The sequence below is a fragment of the Polyodon spathula genome, chromosome 23, assembly GCF_017654505.1.
Source record: "Polyodon spathula isolate WHYD16114869_AA chromosome 23, ASM1765450v1, whole genome shotgun sequence".
Taxonomy (NCBI): domain Eukaryota; kingdom Metazoa; phylum Chordata; class Actinopteri; order Acipenseriformes; family Polyodontidae; genus Polyodon; species Polyodon spathula.
In genome coordinates this window covers 7,046,500-7,066,699 of record NC_054556.1, presented here as the reverse complement: position 1 = coordinate 7,066,699, position 20,200 = coordinate 7,046,500, and the positions used below count along the sequence as shown (strand labels likewise).

Sequence of the window (20,200 nt, the reverse complement as noted above, 5' to 3'; positions counted from 1 at the left end):
GATTAATTTATTTCTTAATAATTGATTATTGTCATGACTGAATTCAGTGGTCTGGCAAATACTGGTCTGCCCACTGTAGTAGTGTTAATGAAATTGCCAGCAGCATGACAGGAGTGAACAAAGCATGGAAGATGTGTGACTTTTGAAATCTGATTGATTTCATGGGTCTTTATACTTGGCTGGATTAAACCATTGTGCAGAGGCAGACACTACATATTGTTTGGTCTTGACTGACCCTGAATAGATGACTTGGTTTTGAATAAGTGAAGCATTGTCTGGTAGCTGTGGCTATTTATGTTCATGGATTTTCTGTTAATAGGTTCCGTTAATTATTGTGAGTCAAATAAATACTGTACTGTAGGTGGCTGATCAAAGTATTGCATTGCTGTGTCAATACTTTGCATCAATAAGTCATGAGAACTCTGCACTTCAGGCTTGGCTGTCAAACTGACTGACGTGTTTGTTTGGAGGGTTTATATATCATGAAAGATCAAAAGGGAAAGGGGTGTGGTATTTTCAGTGATGCTTTTGTATTGTGTTTTTGTGTCAATGAGAAGGAGAAAAGAAACTGTTGCAGTTACCTAAAGATGACATTACAAAGGGTTAATTGCAACTACATTTCCACAAATGCCAGCCATGTCTCCTATAAAATAGATTTGAATCTCTTTGCAACTTCTGATTTAAATTGTTAAATGCAAAGGTTGTTTAATGTATTGATTTTCTATATTGTGCTTATGGGGAAAAAGTAATACAAATCTTTTTATATCTTTGTGTGTTGAAAGACCATTTCGTCACATTTTCTAAACGCAACTTTCTACTATACACCTCCCCTGAATAAGTGCCTATGTGAAATGGACTAAGATTGATCTTAGTGAACCCATGTAAAGTTGGCACCTTGAAAAAAAGCTTGAATGTTATTTTGCAGCACTGGGATTCTTAAATCTTTGCTGCCAGTATGTTGTAGCAAACATTTAGTGGTGACATTTGGATTGAAAAGGCCATTACATTAAACTGGAAGAAAAGTGTTTGGAGTTTCTGTGCAGACAGCATGCCATTGTCTATGGAACACAATGTGTAACTCTCATGGAAATGCAATTAAAACCCACACTTGCTTGCTGTTGCCTGTTTTGTAAGGACTGCATGTAAACAGGTGAACTCAGTGATATTATATAACTTACTCTTCGTTGTCCAGCCTTCAGGTGAATAAATTGAACCTTTTTATATGTGACGCCCTGCTGGAACATACCTACCTGCTGATTTACATTCCACACCTGGCAATTACAACAGGCAGGCTCTCCCAGGAGCGTCAGGTACTTATTAATTAATGACAATAAATACACACAATTTACAATATACATTTACACAAAAAACCCTCTTCATGTGCAGGGCCTCCTGCCCTGCCACAGTGCTGTACTGTATACACTTACATTAGCATTGGGTGATTTAGCAAAATGCATAGCGGTACGAAAAAAACAAAACATTCAGTTGTAAGCACAACTCGCTTCTGCTTTCCTGTAGCCATTTTGCCTTAGCGCTGTACACGTGGGGGATGTTGCTGAAGAGCTTGATCATGACGGATAAACATTTAGGGTGGATACAAGACGGATTACTGTAATGTAAAAGTTGATACCCATGGCTTTGAAGAAAGTAGCTTTATTGAACATGTAAAAACTCATGTACTCACCATTTTTATGGATGTTTTACAAAATATGCATTTTTTATTAATGACCTTTAAGTAAGGTAACACACTGTCTGCTTGAGGTAAGTTAGAATGAGGTATAGAGATCCCCAATGCACCATCAAGTAAATGCAGATGGAGTAGAGGCAGGGTGTCATGCAATCAGGAGGTGGCTGATTTGAATCCTGATTGTTTGGAGTTGCTGATCTTGGCGGGTAGCCCACAGAGAGTGCCACATTAGCCTTTTGATTGATGTGGGCTAGGGAGAAAATCTTCTTGACATAGTTAATCATGCTCCAGCGACCCTTACTGGTCACTCATGTGATATGGCTACTGTAAGCAGAAACTATCCATAATGGGCCTTGCTGCAGGGTTCAGTGGCCTGGCTTGTGACTTAAGAACACTCGTAAAACTGTGCACCATTGTGAAATATTAAATACGAAAAATAAATTACATTCAACATACACACAGTGGGAAATACGTTTTAAGTGCAGTCATGCTATGCAAGATGTATAGGAACTGCTGAGCAATAAAACATTACCAGCTGGTATCAAATGTTAAAAATGATACATTTTACATTACGTATTCTTCCTGCTTTCTTTAGTAAAGATTATCATGCAGTGTACATTATCCTAATAGAAACTGCCAGCATGACCACTCACCTACAGTAAGGTTGATATTCAGTATTTTATTTGGTTTTGGCTGAAGAATGGCTTTGAATGGTTTAGGTCTTGGCTATCATATATACACCCTGCAGTTGACACCCTTATTCAAGATTGTTGTTTCATTTTTGGGAGGTAGCCAAGGAAGAAACTGTTAGCAAATTTGGAACTGTAAAATGCATGAGATTAACCTCAAGCTGGTATTTCATGCATGGCTGTATAAACATGTAGTGCAAGTGGTCATGTGTACTTGCCTGAGGACCATTTGTACCATCGGGGATGTCCGTTTGTCCGACTGACTGTACAGTATTTCTTAATTGCGTTGTTACATACTGTAGAGAATTGCCTCAAGTGTGATTTAACTTTTAGTGCAACATTGAATGATCACAAAATATTTAATAAGGTTACATAAAAAATGTAAAAGCCATGAACATTGACACAGCCTGTTTGCCTTAATCTTTTACTCTAACAGATGAGCACTTTATTCCTTATAATCATGGGTAATGTGAGGTAAAGGTATCTCAACAATTTACTGGGTACTGATATGATTAAGGTTAGAAAAACAATATTCTAGTCTCGGAAGAGAGATATTTGTAGTGAATAATTTTGGGCTCAACTGCAGAAATCAATGAAACACAGTATTGCAAAATGGATAGTTAATTTAAGAAACAGGAGTTATAGTGTTATATGCTCTTGCTCTCCCCTGATGATGATGATGATGATGATAATAATAATAATAATAATAATAATAATAATAATAATAATAATAATAATAATACTACAAGAAATAATTCAGTCCTTTAGTTTAATCATACATGTTGATAATAGGAAGCTATTGTAAAAACATGCTGGCTATTTCCTATTAATGGTCCTATTCACCCAGCTTAAATTCATTAGTTATTTAAAGAATGTATTTTCAAAGTCTGATTTAATGAATGGATTACATACTTACTCAATAAACTGTGCTGAGATGTTAACTTATTTAAAGACAATCTAGAACAGTTTTAAAGGCAGAGTTAGTAAAGCCACTGTTAGGAACGGTAGATTATAAAGCAAAGTGACGATACTTGATTACGGTAGCTATTGTAACACACCCTATGACTGGTTTTTCGTTTTCGTTATTTATTGTTGAGGAGCACACGATCTGTAATGCAGCTCTCACCTAGACCAACATGTTCACTTTGAGAAGGCTCAGGTTATTTATTGAATCATTGTCAAGTTTATTGTGCAACAGGTTGCCAAAGGTTTTCCAACTTTGTGCCCACATAAGATGTATTCTTTGTTTCTGGCCAGCTAAAGCACAGATCATGACTTGAATGTGCCGGGAGCAGAGATACCCTAATAACCAACACTCGTCAGATTTACAGTAAATTAGAAAATGTATTTTCTATGAGTATCCTGATTATAAATTTTAAAAATGTTTATCCTGTAATATCCACACTCACATAACCAAGAACCCTAAGCACAGTGCCTACAATGCATATTTCATCCAGCAATGAAAAGTATTCCATCAATGTTTTCAAAAGAGGAGTAGTTTATTCAGTACACGGTGAAAGTTCATTGATTCTCGTTTCCATGCGAGAAACTCTACTTTGAAAAGAAGTACAGCAACAGAGAAGGAAGGAAAGCAATGTTTATGTATTATGTGAAACGGTGCAAATCAGATTTCAATGGATCAGTCATGCCATCAGCTTCCTACCAGGGAAATTGTTTATGTTCTGTAACCTTGAAGTTATGAAAGACTTTTTATTGACCTTATTTTTTTTTATTTGGAAAATATAAACTTTTTACAAAAAGTGTCAGTGTTTTGCCAGTTCCCTCTTTACTGACAAATTGCTTCTAAATCGTTTTTAAATGTTTTAGAAGAAATATGTGCTAATCAGTTTAATTCAGTTTTGGTGCTCCTGCGTCATTGTCAAGGCAACGCCTGTGATCCTGTTCTAATTATAACATGCATTGTTTTCTCTAGACAGCAGGAAACGTACACATTAACTTGTTAACATCTGGTAGCAGGGTTGAGGCCTTCCCCCAACTCCGGACGGCGACACAAAACGCGAGGTTAAAAAAAAAAAAAAAAAAAAAAAAAGTTTTTTTTATTTAAGTTTGGCAGGGATGGGGTTAAAACTCAATGTGAGCATGTGGCTGGGCGGTGTTGATTGAATGATTCATTATCAACCCCTCAGCCACATGCTTGATAAGGCTTAGGAGTGAAGTGTGGTGTGAAGCCCTGGTAAGTGAGTATTTGTTTATGTTATGTTATTTGCCTCAGTAACGTTCAGTAAAGGCTCTGCCCAGCCTAAACTGTTTTTTGGGGTTTTATTAAACTGTTTGTTTTGGCCCTTATGCCTTTTCATTTGTTCCTGTGTTTTGTTTATTAAAAATACACCAAAGTGCTAAACCAAAGCAATTCTGTGTTTGAGTCTCTCTCTCTCTGCCGGTAACACCTGGGTCGTGGTGCTGACCTGTTCACAACATCAGCAAAGTTAAAAGAAAGAAGTACAATTCTACGACACAGGTTTTGACTAGAAGTCTTTATTAATGCCTTCCATTTTACTTTATTTAGTATCTACCCATTTTATGATCAAGTGCTTTTAAAGTTATTTTAACTAGAATAACAAGACAAACCAGATAACATTAATAATGTGCTGTAACTTTAAAATAATTACCATTTTCCTGTAGTGGTGTGGCACATCTTTGCTGTAAGCCCTTCCACACACTTATCTTGCTTTAGACCTGACATGTGCAGTAGTGTTACCTAATAATGTATCTTATTAACAATGCTAATTGCTAAATTCGTATCAGTACAGAGTTGCATTCTGTCTTAGTCTTTCGTTTGTGGCGGATTAAGTCTCTTCAGACCTGCCAAGATGCAAATTAGTTGAATATATAAAACTGCAAACCACAGTGTTTGCTGCAGGTGAATCGTATCTCACTTTACACTGTGGTGTTGCAACCTGAAGATGTACTGGAACATGTAGCTGCAGAATGACACTGTAATTGTGCCAAGAACTTTCATTACAGGGAAAACCTTAAATATATATAAAATAAATTGTGACATGTACTTATGCAAAAAAGAAAATACACTGTACATACATACCAGATCCAAGCTGCCAAATGCTATTATTGACCATGACATCTTTTTTATATTAAAATGCCCAAACTATTGTACAGTATATAACTTCAGAATCTTCATGTGAGTTTAGGCTTCCCACATACCTGTAGTTTCAAATGTCTTATAATTTCATATAAGTCAGTGTGCATCATCCTCCATTGACTCATCACTAATTAGGCTGACTGAACACAAATGGTCAACAGATACCCTATAGCTGCTAAAATGGCATATTATTATTACGTAAAACTAATGCGGTATTCATATTTTTTAAACTGCTGAGTGGCAGTTCATAAGCTCTACAAAGTAGCTTCAGGTCAATATTAATTTGCAGGTTGTCCTTCTTGAATATGCTAGGGAAATGGGTTGCTTTATAATGAGGGCAAAGGTACTGTAGCATGGATTTTCTTAAAAGCTGCTTTGCTGATCGATGATTAGTATTGATGGCTGAAGTATGCTTTCTTTCAGGTTTTAATTGAGCTGATTCTGTGAGCTGTTACTGGTCAGCCCTTTTGGGATTTTAATAATATTGCTTCATTAGTTCTTCTGTGTAGTACCTTTTATAAGGAATCTGGGATGTCTCAATGAGATGCACATAGTACACAAATTAGTTTAAGCAATGGTTTTGTAACTTCTGAAACAATTAACTGAAAACAGAACTTGATTAATGGTAAGTGATCAACCTTTGCCAATTTATTTTTATTTTTAAATAAGGGTGGAACCAGAAAAGAGTAAACACATGTATTTATCATCAAGGTACTGTAATCATTGGCTAATTTGCAAACTAGCATGTTTGGAATGGTCGCAAAAAGTCAGTCAACTTGTTTCAACTCCTGTACAACTATAGAAACTAGAGAGAAATATATATATTTCACTTACTTTTTCCCATACCCTGAATCTTAATTACTCATTGTTTGTCTTATTCATACATCGTTTTGTTTCAAAAGACATGAAATTGGTTAATATAACCCTATTGGATATTTAAGAAAAGGCTATCATGGTAAAACTATGGAATTTCCATAATTATCATTGGGGTCACAAACTTTTTCTCTGCACTATATATATATATATATATATATATATATATATATATATGTGTGTGTGTGTGTGTGTGTGTGTGTGTGTGTGTGTGTGTCCATATAGATATATATATATATATATATATATATATATAATATATTTGTTACGTCTCGACCTCCGACTGACATGTAAAAGACGAACATTTTCATTAAACGTAAGGGGGGGCATTCCCCCCCCCCCCCCCATTGCTAACGAGAAAGAACGTAACGGGCCAAAGCCAGACGGAGAAAATACACATCAGAAAGTGCCTGTAGGACCAATATTTACTAACAACAGAGTCTGAACTTAACTCCATTATGCTTCAATCGAGATATTCCTTCCGTCCAAAGGTAATGTAGCTCTGCTGTTCTGAGGAAGGAGTTCACAGAAGAAAAATAGGTTCCACAGCAGACTTTTAAAGCTATAGGTGATACTCAATTATTTTACAGAGGCGGAATGAAAAGGAAAAGGCACAATGAACCCAATCTGTGAATTCTCTCTTTTGTAGAATTTTGCGAAGCATGTCCTTTGACTTTTTTTTTTCTTTTTTTATGCTGACAGGGTTTGCATATTCATCGTCTGAAAACAGTTTGCCGGAGATAGATTTTTAAGATGAAGAAGACTAAACTGCTACTGCAGGCAACTTCCCAGATGCAATACATTTTATGACGTTATTATGCATCCTTGACCAGAAGTCCTGTAGTCCTGTAGCACATGGACTTGTCAAAAGCATTCGAAAGCCTGCTGGCTTGTGTTGTTGAATTCCCTGGAGTAAGACTGCAGAGGGTACCCTCACAGATGTTCTACTCTAACTCTTTGCCTTTGATGACATGAAACTGCTGTGCTTTTTCAGAAAGCACTGGTGACCACATATCGTCGAGTACAGATCTTTGTCCATACATTTTTAGATCAGGAGGATTTAAAGCCTAGTTATTAAACTCAAATTCTTAAGGTATTTAAAGCCACACATTTAGTTACAGTATATCGCTATCATCAGGAGGGGAGGGACCACCATGCTGGTTTCTGATCTGTACTGATATCTATATCGTTACTGCCAAACTTTTCAAGGTTAACCCTTTGCAGTACTTTGTCGGACCAAGTCCGACATTACAATTTTCCCTTTCCGGTCCGATGTTGGACCCTGTCCGACATCATCAAAAAGACATCAAGCCCAGGTCTCCTAATTGTTTTTTCTCCTTTCAATGGCCTAGTGAGACCGATAGGAGCCGAGAGAAGCCGAAAAAAAGGAGCGGATCTGAGTAACGCACATAGTCCCAGCACAACAGACCTAACACAGATATAAACAAACAAGATAACTGCTTCAGCATCGAGTGCTCAAAGAATATCACAGACATTTGCCAAGCTTTTTGAGATGTTATTTTAATAAAATAATGACTTAGATTGCATTATTGAGGAGTTTGGTGATCAGGAGAGGATTTATCAGTATGAACGACTATGAAGAGGTATGTTTAAATAGAGCGAACAAGGGGTGGAGCAGGGCTGGTGATGCAGTACTGAGTGTCCTGTTGATATGCAGTGCCTTTTAAACCTGTTTTACTTTGAATAAAATTACTTTTAAACAACACTTGTAAAATAAACAGTGCTTGTGACAATAAATTGGACCTGACGCGCCTTACAGGCATTGAATAAATGGACTGCTAAGGGTTAAATATCAACAAGATTGTAAAAAGTGGTATAATATTTTACCCAGTTTTAAACTTAAACAACCTTTTAACACACTTATGCCTCAACGTGATTTCCTCTATAGTGCCCGTCGATGACAGCTCTACCATGTGGTAGTTGACCACGACTGGAATTATACGTCCCGAAACGAAGGCAAGGGTGCTAACGAAAGTCAACTAGCACACGGTAGAGCTGTCATCGAGAGGGCAGTATCGTTATTAGAAAACACATTTTCTCTTTATTTTCTTTAAAATAATTTTATCCTGAACTTTTAGTGATATATTGGGTACCCTTCCGCTGAAAAAAGGTTTAGGAAAATAGTCCAGAAAATGTTCATAAAGGCTCACATACATATAATCAGAGAAGAAAAGACTTTATTAAACAAATAAGTTTTCGATGGTCAATGCTGCTTATAGTTTATCTGGACAGTGCCAGATATCTGAATAGAGCAATATTACTGAATCGCCCGTGTCTCGGTTTGTTATTGTTGAAAGTTGAAGTGCTCTAGTCTAACTGATAGATATTGATTGGCTGATTTGGCAGTTGCAGGTACAGGACTGGTTACTTTCGCTGGTGCAAAGTATTGATTGGCTAGTTTTGGTGGATAATGAAATAAATTGGGACCAATTATGTCTTTGTTTAGTATTTGTTGTCCACAATTTGTGAACTGAGCTTTCATTAAGGCAAGTCAAAATGAAGAAGCCAGCACGAGTGCGAATTTGTTTTAAGTTTGACTCACAGTTGATGCTGTGACGTTCCAGTGGGTATCTACTGTCTGATAAAAGCCTGCTAGAACTGGAAGCGGATGGTAATGAATAGTTTTCTTATTAGTTATTATTTTTATTTGATGTGTTTTAATAATCTTGAGATTGACAAAGCTTTTCTGTTCTTGTATTCTGTTTGTAGGTGTTTTATTTATAACATCCTTGTAATGACTGGTTTAGAGAATATGTATAATTACATGCAAACAAAATAATATTTGTGACATTACTGAAGGTTAAAAAATAAGTGTAAATAATCAGATGTTTGCTGTCTGTACGTGACTCGAATGTTACAACCAAAACTTGTATTTTCAGTCTACCCCTTTTGTTATATAAAAAAAATAATAAGATTGCAACATTAATCGAAAGATAATTTGATTAAGGATTTTTGCCAGTGCTGGCAAAACAGTGATTGGACTGTTTTAGATTGTAGTGGTTTTTTTTTTTTTTTTACTAGTTATAATAAAGACAGGGTTTGCTGTAGTTGAAAGAAGCCTACCGGGTAAAATAATTTGCACTGGGGTGAATAATTAAAGATTCTGCTTCTGGTTAATCACTCTTAGGTGAAGCCCTTCAGGTCTGACAGGGATTCAGAATTCATCCATTGAGATTTTAATCTTTGTTGAAGTTTCACGCTGCTGCCTTGGCAGGATGCTAAGAGAGAAAATATAAAGAAAATAATTGTTCAGTCGTGCATAACTTTTTTTTTATTTTACTGACCGTTCCTTCGGGTCCTTTTTTAGTGTTTTTATCTATTAAGGTTCTTCAATAAAGTGTGTGAACATAAATGCTGACTATTCAGAAATTGCAATATGAAACCAACAAATTTTAAATGTATTATATTATTTGATTTGAAGTGCACAACAATGCCACACCACATATGCAACGCATTTACAGCATAGTGGACAACACACACTCCAAAGACAGCTTGATGTTGCATGCTGTAAAATGCAGTATCCTTTACCTCCTCTGGTGTGAATGAGGTAGATGAGACCCAACAAGCAGTGGTACACCTTCTTGAGCTGCCTACCCAATTTGTGTTTGAAGTGTTTGATTGGATTGAAGCCTTGCGGAAATAGTGGCTAAGGAAGCATCCTCACAACCTGGTCCTGAACTAATCCCTTGGTGAGAAGAGTGTGTTCATGACCAGAAAGACACATCATCTGTAAAGACAAGCATGGCTAATCAGTAATCTGGTGACGTGCTGTTTTTTTGTTTTTTTTTATCATCTATCTGCTCTTTCAATCAGTTGACCAGTGGAACAGGGACATGGACTGGCAATTTTGAAAACATTCATCCAAAGCAACAAAGACTGCTTTGTTATGGTGCACCTCTCTCCAGTGACGTTGCAGGGATGATTATCCTCAATTTTTTTCATTAATTTTTTTCTCTCAAAAGCTGTTCTGCATGTGCGTTATTGGGGGAAAAAAATAACACAAACCATGCCTTTGATTAATTGAACGTTACATTAGTTCTTTCAGTGAATCCACCTACAGTGGGATACCTCAATTCAAAATGTGGAAAATTTTTTGTGTTATATATAAAAATAAATAAATAGAACAAATGTATTGACAAGATACATATCATTTTGATATTCTGTTTAAAAAAAAGATGTATTGCTGCTTCATTTTAGTAACATTAATGATTTTACTCTTTCCCATACATTTTATGTAATTTGCCATAAATTGGTGGACAACAGTTAAACAGGAGAACCTTGTTCCAATTGCGGCCAGGGTTGTTTTTATTAACATCTTGTCTTAGCATCTAGCTGTGCTGTTGAAAGAGTTAGTAATTCTCGAAGCTGTGCAGTTCTGGTAATTAAATCAGTTTGGCAGATAAGATAGGGCTAAAGTGTGTTGTGCTTTTGGGAGTTCCAAATTAAAATGGATTTCTCTATAATAGCCTGAGGATAACACACACAACATTGGGACATGACCCAACACAATTAATTGAACACAGTCCTGTGGCAGTCCATTATTTCGGCTATGTATTGTACAATTTTACTCCGTTTCCGTCATTTTTTTATGCACATTTTTTCTAACTGTAATTTTAAAAAGTAACCCTTTGCCTTTTGTCTGCAACACTGTGGTACAGCATGCAATTTGATATGCAGTACTAATATGGTTCAACAAGAGTGGTTTGCCGTGCTGTATGTCCATCTGTGGATACACAAGCTTCTGTTTTTGATATATTAATCAACCCTGGACATTAAATGCTATAGAATGTGTAGGAAACCAGTTTGTACTGCAGTGGTAAATGTGTTATTTCTCTATAGAGCCCCGCACATAAAGCATCGAAGGGAACGGTGGATAAGGTCATTTGCCTATTAGCATGCAGTAACTTCATTTTATTGCTTCTCATAACAACAGTTAATAGATCTCTACTGTATCTGTTTTCTACTGTGTCCATCTATTCCTTCATATTAGCAGTATGCATTACCAAAATGTATTTCCCTTTGAGAACAGCAGGTTCTAATGGGTTGATTAGAATTCACCACACAATAGCATTCTAGAACCAGTGTACTCTTCATTGCATGTGAGTGACCAAAGATTAGTGTTTAGCTACAATCACCTGAGAAATGAAAGATGTATTTGATGCCCTTAACCTTGTGCGTTAGAGTAAGGTTATGTTGTCAGTGCAGAACATAATACCCTAACATGATCAGCTTAGAGTCTCTGTCATTTTCCAGGGAATGCCTTTCGGTTGCATTAGCCAGCTGCACTGCCAGTAGGGAATGTTGCATGAAGACCTCATGCAAACTGGCAGGGCTGGAAATAAGAATCCTGTTGCCCTCCAAGCTTAAGAAGGTATATGTCACATTAAAAAAAAATAGTAATAATAATCATAATAAATAAAATCCTTCTGCATATAGGCATTTGTGATTTAAGCATACAATTTTGTCACAGTAAAACTATGTCAAAATCACAGCACAGTCACTGATGATATTTTCTTGGAATGATCAGGGCTACAAAGATTTTAACTTAAAATAATATAATATGAATGTGATATATTGTAATATTTGTGCTAAACAAACATCTATTTAATGTATTTAGCATGTATTCAATGCATTTTCTTTTAACACATGGTCCTTGTCAAAAGTAAACATTAGATTTTTATTTTATTAAAACATTTTTAACAGTACCTTTTCAAACAACTGTAACTTTCTGTCTTCCTTGTATGAGGTAAAATGATAATAATAGTCTGAACACTGAAATTATATTTTTAAAGTAAATGTTCTCGGTGTAAATTGAGAATTTCATAACAATATCCTTTTTGTTGATGTCTATTTAAAGTTAAACACAGCTGTGGTTTTGTTATTACAAGGTGAACCTTAACAATTCAGTTTTGATGCGGTATCTGTCATCCCCAAGCACGTTGTTAAAAGATAAGAGGAATCGTTCTGCATCTGCACTGTTAACAGGTATTGTTAAGCACCACAGGGCAACTACTTCAAGAGCTGCAAATCAGGGTTTCATGCTGTAAACTGTCCTCCCTTTAGGTTTTGCATTATCAAGGATATGCAGACGTATATTTTCTGCACAAAAGGCTTTAGTTAATTTGAAAAATTTAGTTTCTCCTTTAAAACTGCTCGCTCTGCTTTCATGAAATTATTTGGGATATTTTGCTTTGCTCCTTACTTTAAACGTAATTTCTCCACATTTTTTTTTTTAGTTCTGTGTTAGTGTTACCTTTAATTGACGTTTGCTAACCTCTTTGATAACTTTACGCTACCGCCAATTAAACAACATTTACTCCTCACTATTTTCAACTGAGTGGAAACAAATGGCAAAATACACAGGCTCATTAAAGGGGGGGGGGGGGCATGTGAGCAGTAGAGCTAGCAGCTACACCACAGAGATAATGATGGACACAAACAAAGGAGAGAGCTGCTTCCGCATCCAGCGCTCAAAAAATATCAGACATTTGCAGAGCTTTTTGAGGTGTTATAGTAATAAAATAATGACTTGGATCACATTATTGAGGAGTTTGGAGATAAAACAAGTGATCAGGAGAGCATCTATCAGTATGCACGTCTAAACAGAGGTATGTGAAAAAACAGCGAACAAAGGGTGGGGCTTGGCTGAAGATGCAGTATTGATGTCGTTTTGCCATGCAATGCATTTTAAACCTGTTTTACTCTGAGGGGGGGGGGGGGGGGGGGGGAATTTAAACAGCATGTGTAAAATAAAAAGTGCGTGTGAAAATAAATTGGACCTGCCGTGCCTGACGAGCGACTTATATACCGGTGTGATCTGTAGGCTCTTTCCTGAAATTGTTGTCTTTAAAAGAGGGCGGGGGGACTTATACACCGGTATGACAAATACACTGATTTTTACGGTAGTTATGTAGATAGATAGAGCACAATTAGTAAGTCACTGCCTAATAAGATGACAGAATGTGTCGTTAATAAACATATTAGCTGGGTTCTACAGTAGCCTGTCCTGATGACCCAGCAGTTTTAATATGTGTTAAGAGTTTCATTCAATTTGTAACGCTGTAAATAAAATGCTGGTGCAATTAAGTGCAGATTGTTGCACCTTGATCAAGTGGTTGGTTTTTAAAAAAAAAAAAAAAGTTTTTCCTTTCCTGCGTTGCATCATATAAGTTGAATCTGAAATATAGCCTTTTCTCCCCCTCTATAGTCTGTTCGAATAAACCCCCAAAGATGGCTGAACTTGCAGGAATACCAGAGCAAGGAACTGATGCAAAGCAGTGGGGTGGCGGTCCAGAGGTTCTTTGTTGCTGATACGGCCAAGAATGCTTTGGAAGCAGCTAAAAGATTGAGTAAGTCCTGTGATGTGTTTGTAAAGCATTGCAAATGTTAACGCAGTAAGTGGCAGAAATACATATGAACTCAATTATTATTCCTGATGGATTTCATGAAATAATAATTCCTAATGGGAATTGCCAGTGTGATACATGAAGTATGTTTAATGAATATGATTGAATTATTAAAAACTATTAGGCCTGCTGCTTAAAAAAAAAAAAAAAGAAAAATCATTAAAGAGGCAGTTTTGTACAACATATTCAGGACCTTCAATATATATTTTTTTAAATGTCTATACTCAAATGTTCTCATTAAGCCTAGTGTTTTTACCAACAAATGTGTGTTAGTTATTTTTTTTGTATTTACCAATGAACATATATAGATGTTAGTATTTTGTATAAATTCAGAATAAAGCACATCACTGTTTATTTATATATATATATTTTATATATATATATATATATATATACACACACACACACACACACACACACACACACACGTACATATATACATACACACATACATACATGCAATTATGTGCAAGTGCATTTTTTGTTAAATGGCCAAGCACAAGGCACAGCTGCTATGAAGGTAATGAAAATGTATAAGGTAAACAATGCACACAACCAGGTTGCTGATGCTGCTGTTTTTAAGTTTCCAAAAGCCCCTGGTACATCAATCACTTTTTCAAGAAAAGTGAAAGAATGACTGTCATCCTATAGGTCTCCGTCTTCAGCTCTCGGTATATGTTGAATACTAGTGAAACCTAACGATCTGAGCTCTCCTGAGGAGAATGCTGAGAGGAAAGAGAAAGCTGAGGTCCCCGAGCAAAACACAAGAAGTGAAGCATCTCTTACTGTTGCTGGGTCTCTACTAACATTTAATGTATTGCATCTGTAGGGATTAGTTTACCATGTAACTCTGACTCTGGCGGCTTGTCCACTTCTAATTAGTGGATTTACTTCAAATTAGTGGATTTACGTATCTTTATACAGGTTATGATTCATGTTTGTCACTTGGCTTTGCTAAACCTAGGTTTGAAATTATATGCGCATAATGATAAAACTGTAGATGTGTGAAAGAACTAAACTAGAATAGTCTTGTATTAATCATTTCTGCAACTTGTCTTGTGCTGTTTTCTTTTCTCCTTACAGTACTTTTAAGGAGGTTACCCTCTACATGACAAGTACAACACGAGACGACTGTCTCAGGTATCAGTTATGAGAGAGAATTATTTATTTATTTATTTATTTTAAATGTGGTTGTCGCCAATGGTTTTTACCTCGGATTTCTCCACAATTTGTAATGCCCAATTATTATTTTGATCTCGGTTCACTGCTGCAACCCCCCCCAGCGACTCATGGAATGTAGTCTGAAACATGTTTCTGCCAATCTGTCATTTTTCGCACTGCGGATCCACAACGAAGCCACCAGACCTATAATGCCGGAGGACAGCACAGATCTGAATGGCTCCACTGCAGAACCCTTAGACACACTATCAGCCACAGGGGGAGCTGGTGTGTGGTGAACGGTGGACTTCCCTGCCTACCTAAGCCCTCCCTACCCGGGCAGCTCTCTGCCAATTGTGCGCAGCCCCCTAGGAACGGTCAGCAGAAATGGGTGGGTGGGGGACGCAGATATTACAAAACTGGTGCTTTAGTACTTCACTGTTCTTGTCATTAGGCACGAAAAGTTTGGTGGTATGTGAAAGACTGCAATACTGTATGTGTTTTGCTCAGTTCTTTCTCAAATCTTTGAATTGGTCTGTAAAAAAACATACCTCCTGTATTTCATATGTAATTGTAGTGTGAGTTAGGTATATGAAAACTAAATATTGTAGTATTGGAGAGGTAAGAAGGAAGGACCAAGGATAGACAAGGTTATAAAGGGGGTGTTTGTTGGATATTAAAACAGAGTTTGAAACATAGGGGTGCCTCTTTCTAACGATCGAGCTATCTATGGAGTGTGGCTTATATATATATATATATATATATATATATATATATATATATATATATATATATATATATATATATATATAAAAACTACTTTTTGCTTTTTTTTTTTTTTTTTTTTAATAATGTGGCGTCCAATCTAGTGTACACGTCCTGTTGAAATATGTATTTGTAGACAATGCCACCCTCAGTAATGAATATAAATGATGATATACCTTTTTTCTGTTTGCTCAAAATCTCTTTGAATAAAACCCGTAAAAGGATTTTTGGTTGCTCTGCGTATCTCATAAACCTGTTGACAGATGCATCTGTTGAATAAATCTAGATGGATTTGCACCACACTTTGAAACCTCATAAAACAGATTTTTCCACTTATCATGTATTTGGCATTTTTAGGCTTCAGCCTAACATGCACATCTGTCGAATCCTGTTTGATACAATGGGTCTGCAGATTGCAAACATTAGATGAAATAAATTTGGTCCCAATGTTAAATCAAACTAATGCATTTCATGAGTTCACTAGACTAATGTTATTTAAATAGTGAATTTTAGGAAAGATGTGCTCATGTAATTCATTTAATTTAAAACATTGTTTCTAAATGTAAAAACCCTAAAGCCATCCAGATTCAAGGAAGTATTAGAACATTTCTTTCTCAGGAATGCAAAAGTTCAGTTTTATGTTCACGCTCACAATGTCTATTTAAATAATATTGTTCGTAGCCTTTGGCAGATTTGTCTTTGTCTTTTGCCTTCTATGGAAATGATGTTTAAGCAAAGGATACCTTTATATAACCTGTGCAAATGGAAACATATGTTTCGTAACACATGATTGTCTTATGAGGAATGCATTGACATGCAGTCACAAAAAAAATAATCTGTTAAATGTCACCCCCCTATGGCCAGAAGTCATGACTTTGTTTGACATGTTTTTTGCATTATGAATAATGATTGGATGTGATTTAAAAATACAACATTGTATCTAAAAACGAATCCTTGCATTTGAAGGAAATATTTAAAATGGACTTTAGGTAAGCTGTGCTCTTTAGTACTTTAGTAGTGTTTTTAAATTCACTGCCCAAAGGTAATGATGTATTACCACGATTTAAATTATCAAGCTGAAAAGAGTGACATTTTTCCATCATTGAGCTTACTGTATACCAAAGGTCTGTTGTCAGCAAAAAAATATTCTGATTCTTAGTGGTTGCACCTTATTACCTTTGATATTCCCAGATTTATGCTTACAAACCCCTAAACTCTTTAGGATCGGATGATTCTCTCAAGATGAGTTAAACTCCAAGTTAAACTCCAAGCCGTCTGATGTCTCAAAAGAACACAGGCAGCTTGAATTTTCTGGTTCACCTGCGTGTAACTAATGATACAGAAAGATCATTGATGTTGTTTTAAATTGATGGAAGAACATCCTCTTCATTTGTGTGGATGGATGGGTCTTGTATCTTCCTACTGTTGGACCTTTTTCAACTAGTTCAAGAATAAACAAAGAGCATGGAGATAGTGATGCTTTTTAAATGACAATAACACTTTAGTCTATACTGTAGTTTTGCTTGTGTGTTGCATGTTTGTAAATACTGACTGGCTGAAAGTATTACATTTAAAATGAAATGAAAATGCCTTTTTGGTGCATATTGGTCATGAAACATACCAACTATACCATATTTAGTTTCGGTTGTCTCATAGTCCTTATTCTGTTAGAAGCGTTGTCTGTTATGTATGCTGTCCTACTCAGTTTTTCCCACAATATATATATATATATATTTAGTTTTATATTTGATTCAGTATTTTAATTGGTCTCTTGTGGTGGTGGTGGTGGTGATGATGGTAATCATTCTTCTCCCAGTCATGCTGTGGTGCTGTCTCCATCATGTCATCTTAGTACTGTCAGGGTCTAATTTTTTAGACCACTTGAAAACCAGTAATCCCATTTGTTTAATCATATGATTATTTCTTCCATCCATACTGTCATTGTTGTGCCACCATCCCTTTTGTAATACAATGTTGTTATTTTCAATTTAGGCTAGGCTCAGTATGTGAGCATCATCTTCATGTTTGCACTGTTTCAAAGCTTTGACTTTTTGACTACAGCAGCTTAGACTTTTAGTAAATCTAGGTTATTGCTGTCTGTCATTAACCGTTGGAATCTATATATTTTTCACACTTACCTAATAAGTAGTATTGACTCTGCTAAGTCTAGCCAAAGCAAATCAGCCCTCACCACACTTTGTCGAAGACCAAAGGCCTTTCTCAGCAGCAAGTTTGTAATCTGAGGGCTGTTTTATCACTGCTGAAGTCTCTGCCTAAATATAATACTTTCTTGCAGTTTATGGGATAAGGGACTGTGAATGAAAGACTGTGTTTGAAATTGTATTGTAAAACAACTGACTGCTCTTGTAGTTGATTTCTGGAAATATATTTAAAGAAACAGTAGTTACAGTCAGGACCCTAACAAATCAGAATCTAATTTCAGGTGCTTGACAGTAATGCAATACTGATGTATTATGTTATATATTACTTGTTCATGGTGGTGGTTAAGCTGCAAACCTAACATTTCTCTCAATGGTTAAGAACTATGCTATTTTCTTTTATCACACCTTTTTCTGCTTTATTACCTACTTTTAGTACGTAGATTAATAGGCATGTTACAAATTATGGTTTTATTTTTATTCATGGAATATTTTTGCTTATTTGGAACAGCATTTGTATAGGTTATTTACATTGCTTGTGTGTTGTTCAGTGACATGTTTCTTTGAAAGCATATTAGAAGGTAAATGGGGTCATTTATCTTTTGTCTGAGTAATACTATAATAGACTGGTTATCAAAAAAAAAAAAAAAAAAAAAGCCTAATTACAGTGTTTCCTTGTTTTTCTCATTAAATTTTCTTATTTTTGTACCTGTGTATAAGCTTGTCACAGGTAGGGCAGTTGCCTCTGACTGGAATGGATAAGAGCACCTGGAGTGTTAAAAGCCTGCCAGTAAATCACATAGCCAGACATTTTTTCGACAAATCTAGGCTCAACTAATGATTGCAAGTGACTGGCACAGTAAGGGATCAAGCACACCCTTGTTCTCCAGGGTTGATGACTCCAAACCAGAATTGCTGCATTCAGATCATAGTACGCTGCTGTTTGCTTGATATAGGGTTTCAAGCACACATTGTTATGGTGGACCCATCTCCAGCCAGACAGTCAAGCAGCAGATGCTTCACTGTTAACAGTTTCACAGGGAGTGTGCTTGTCTACAGCAGTGATGTGTTCTCAGATGAAAGTCGCAACATGTTGGCAGGTTATTGCTCTGTAGGCCAGTTGTAGAGGAGGGGTGTCAGCAGAGAGCACAGAACAGGCATGGATATAAATAACAAAGATTTCGGGGTTAGCTGAACCGCGTGTTTTGCAGGTATTCTCCCTTTGTTGCCATCTATCCAATGCTGATGAGACGTTTAATAAGGAAAGGACCCATCCTCAGACTTTCTGGGTTGCCTTTGGATTTCTTCAGCCTTACAAAATGCTGATCCTTTCTTGACCAATGCTTTCCTTTCATTCCATCACTGCAATTCGGTTCGGAAACATACAGGATGCGATGGGCTTGGAAGCGTGTTCTAACTGTGTAGCAAGCAACCAAAGTGAATAAACTTGAGCCAGCTCTCACACAGGCATGGCACAGAAACCCTAATGACATTTCGGGTAAGCTTGCCAAAATGGTTATCTCAGCCCTGCTTTAACTTCATAGTAAGTGCTTTGAGTTTTCTGCACAGGAAACCCTCCATTTGGTATGACTGGGTGTAGAGAGCATCTTCCTCTTCTTTGTTTATTGGTCGTTTGCATTCCTGTTTTCTGTAAAAGCTGCAAAGGACAAGGTGCCCTCAATTGGAAGAGCTTGACATTGACTCTCTGAAGACTGCGACCATCACTATGAATTTGAATGATTGCATTTAAGATTCTGAGAATTAAAAGAATGTGTCATTGTGCTAGTGAAATATCAATAACATGTGTTTAATTCATGCCTTATAATGAACTGTGTCACAGTAAAGGCAAGGATATCTCTTGTACAGTTCCATACCCTGCTGGTTCAGAGTGTCATCGCTGCCTCTTTTTTTTTTTTCATAAACTTCAACGACATTAAAAAATAATGTTAAAACTGTAAGTCTGTCAAAAATTAATTTGGGTAAGGAATGATTCTGTATTCTTTTTGACAGGAATATATTGCAGGGATATAAGGCAGCAGGGCGTGCAGCACAGACTATAGGTCATATCTGGTGGAGGTTCTTTTTCTGGTTCAGAAACAGACAGCACCTGACCATTCCCTGCCCTTGAAGACTCGTCTTGTGCACTCTTACTCTCCTGGCTCTTGTTAATTCGGGTCTTTTCCACCACTATGACTATTGGGAAAAGAAAATAACTGAGAGTGACATGAGTACAGTATTCATTTTATACAGTACTGCTTTTTTGCTTGTGAAATGGGCTGTTTTATGACTGAATGAGAAAGATGTTTGTGTTTGAATAAAAAATA

At 36.4% G+C, this 20,200-nt stretch overlaps 1 protein-coding gene across 1 annotated transcript in view; it reads left to right on the top strand.

Moving 5' to 3' along the window:
* Positions 1-20,200, top strand: part of LOC121298436 (succinate--CoA ligase [GDP-forming] subunit beta, mitochondrial-like) — a 76,957-nt gene that overhangs the window by 1,551 nt on the left and 55,206 nt on the right. Inside the window, exon 2 of the mRNA XM_041225560.1 lies at positions 13,596-13,737. Coding sequence (XP_041081494.1) covers positions 13,596-13,737 — 142 coding nt within the window. The remainder of the gene's footprint in view (positions 1-13,595; positions 13,738-20,200) is intronic.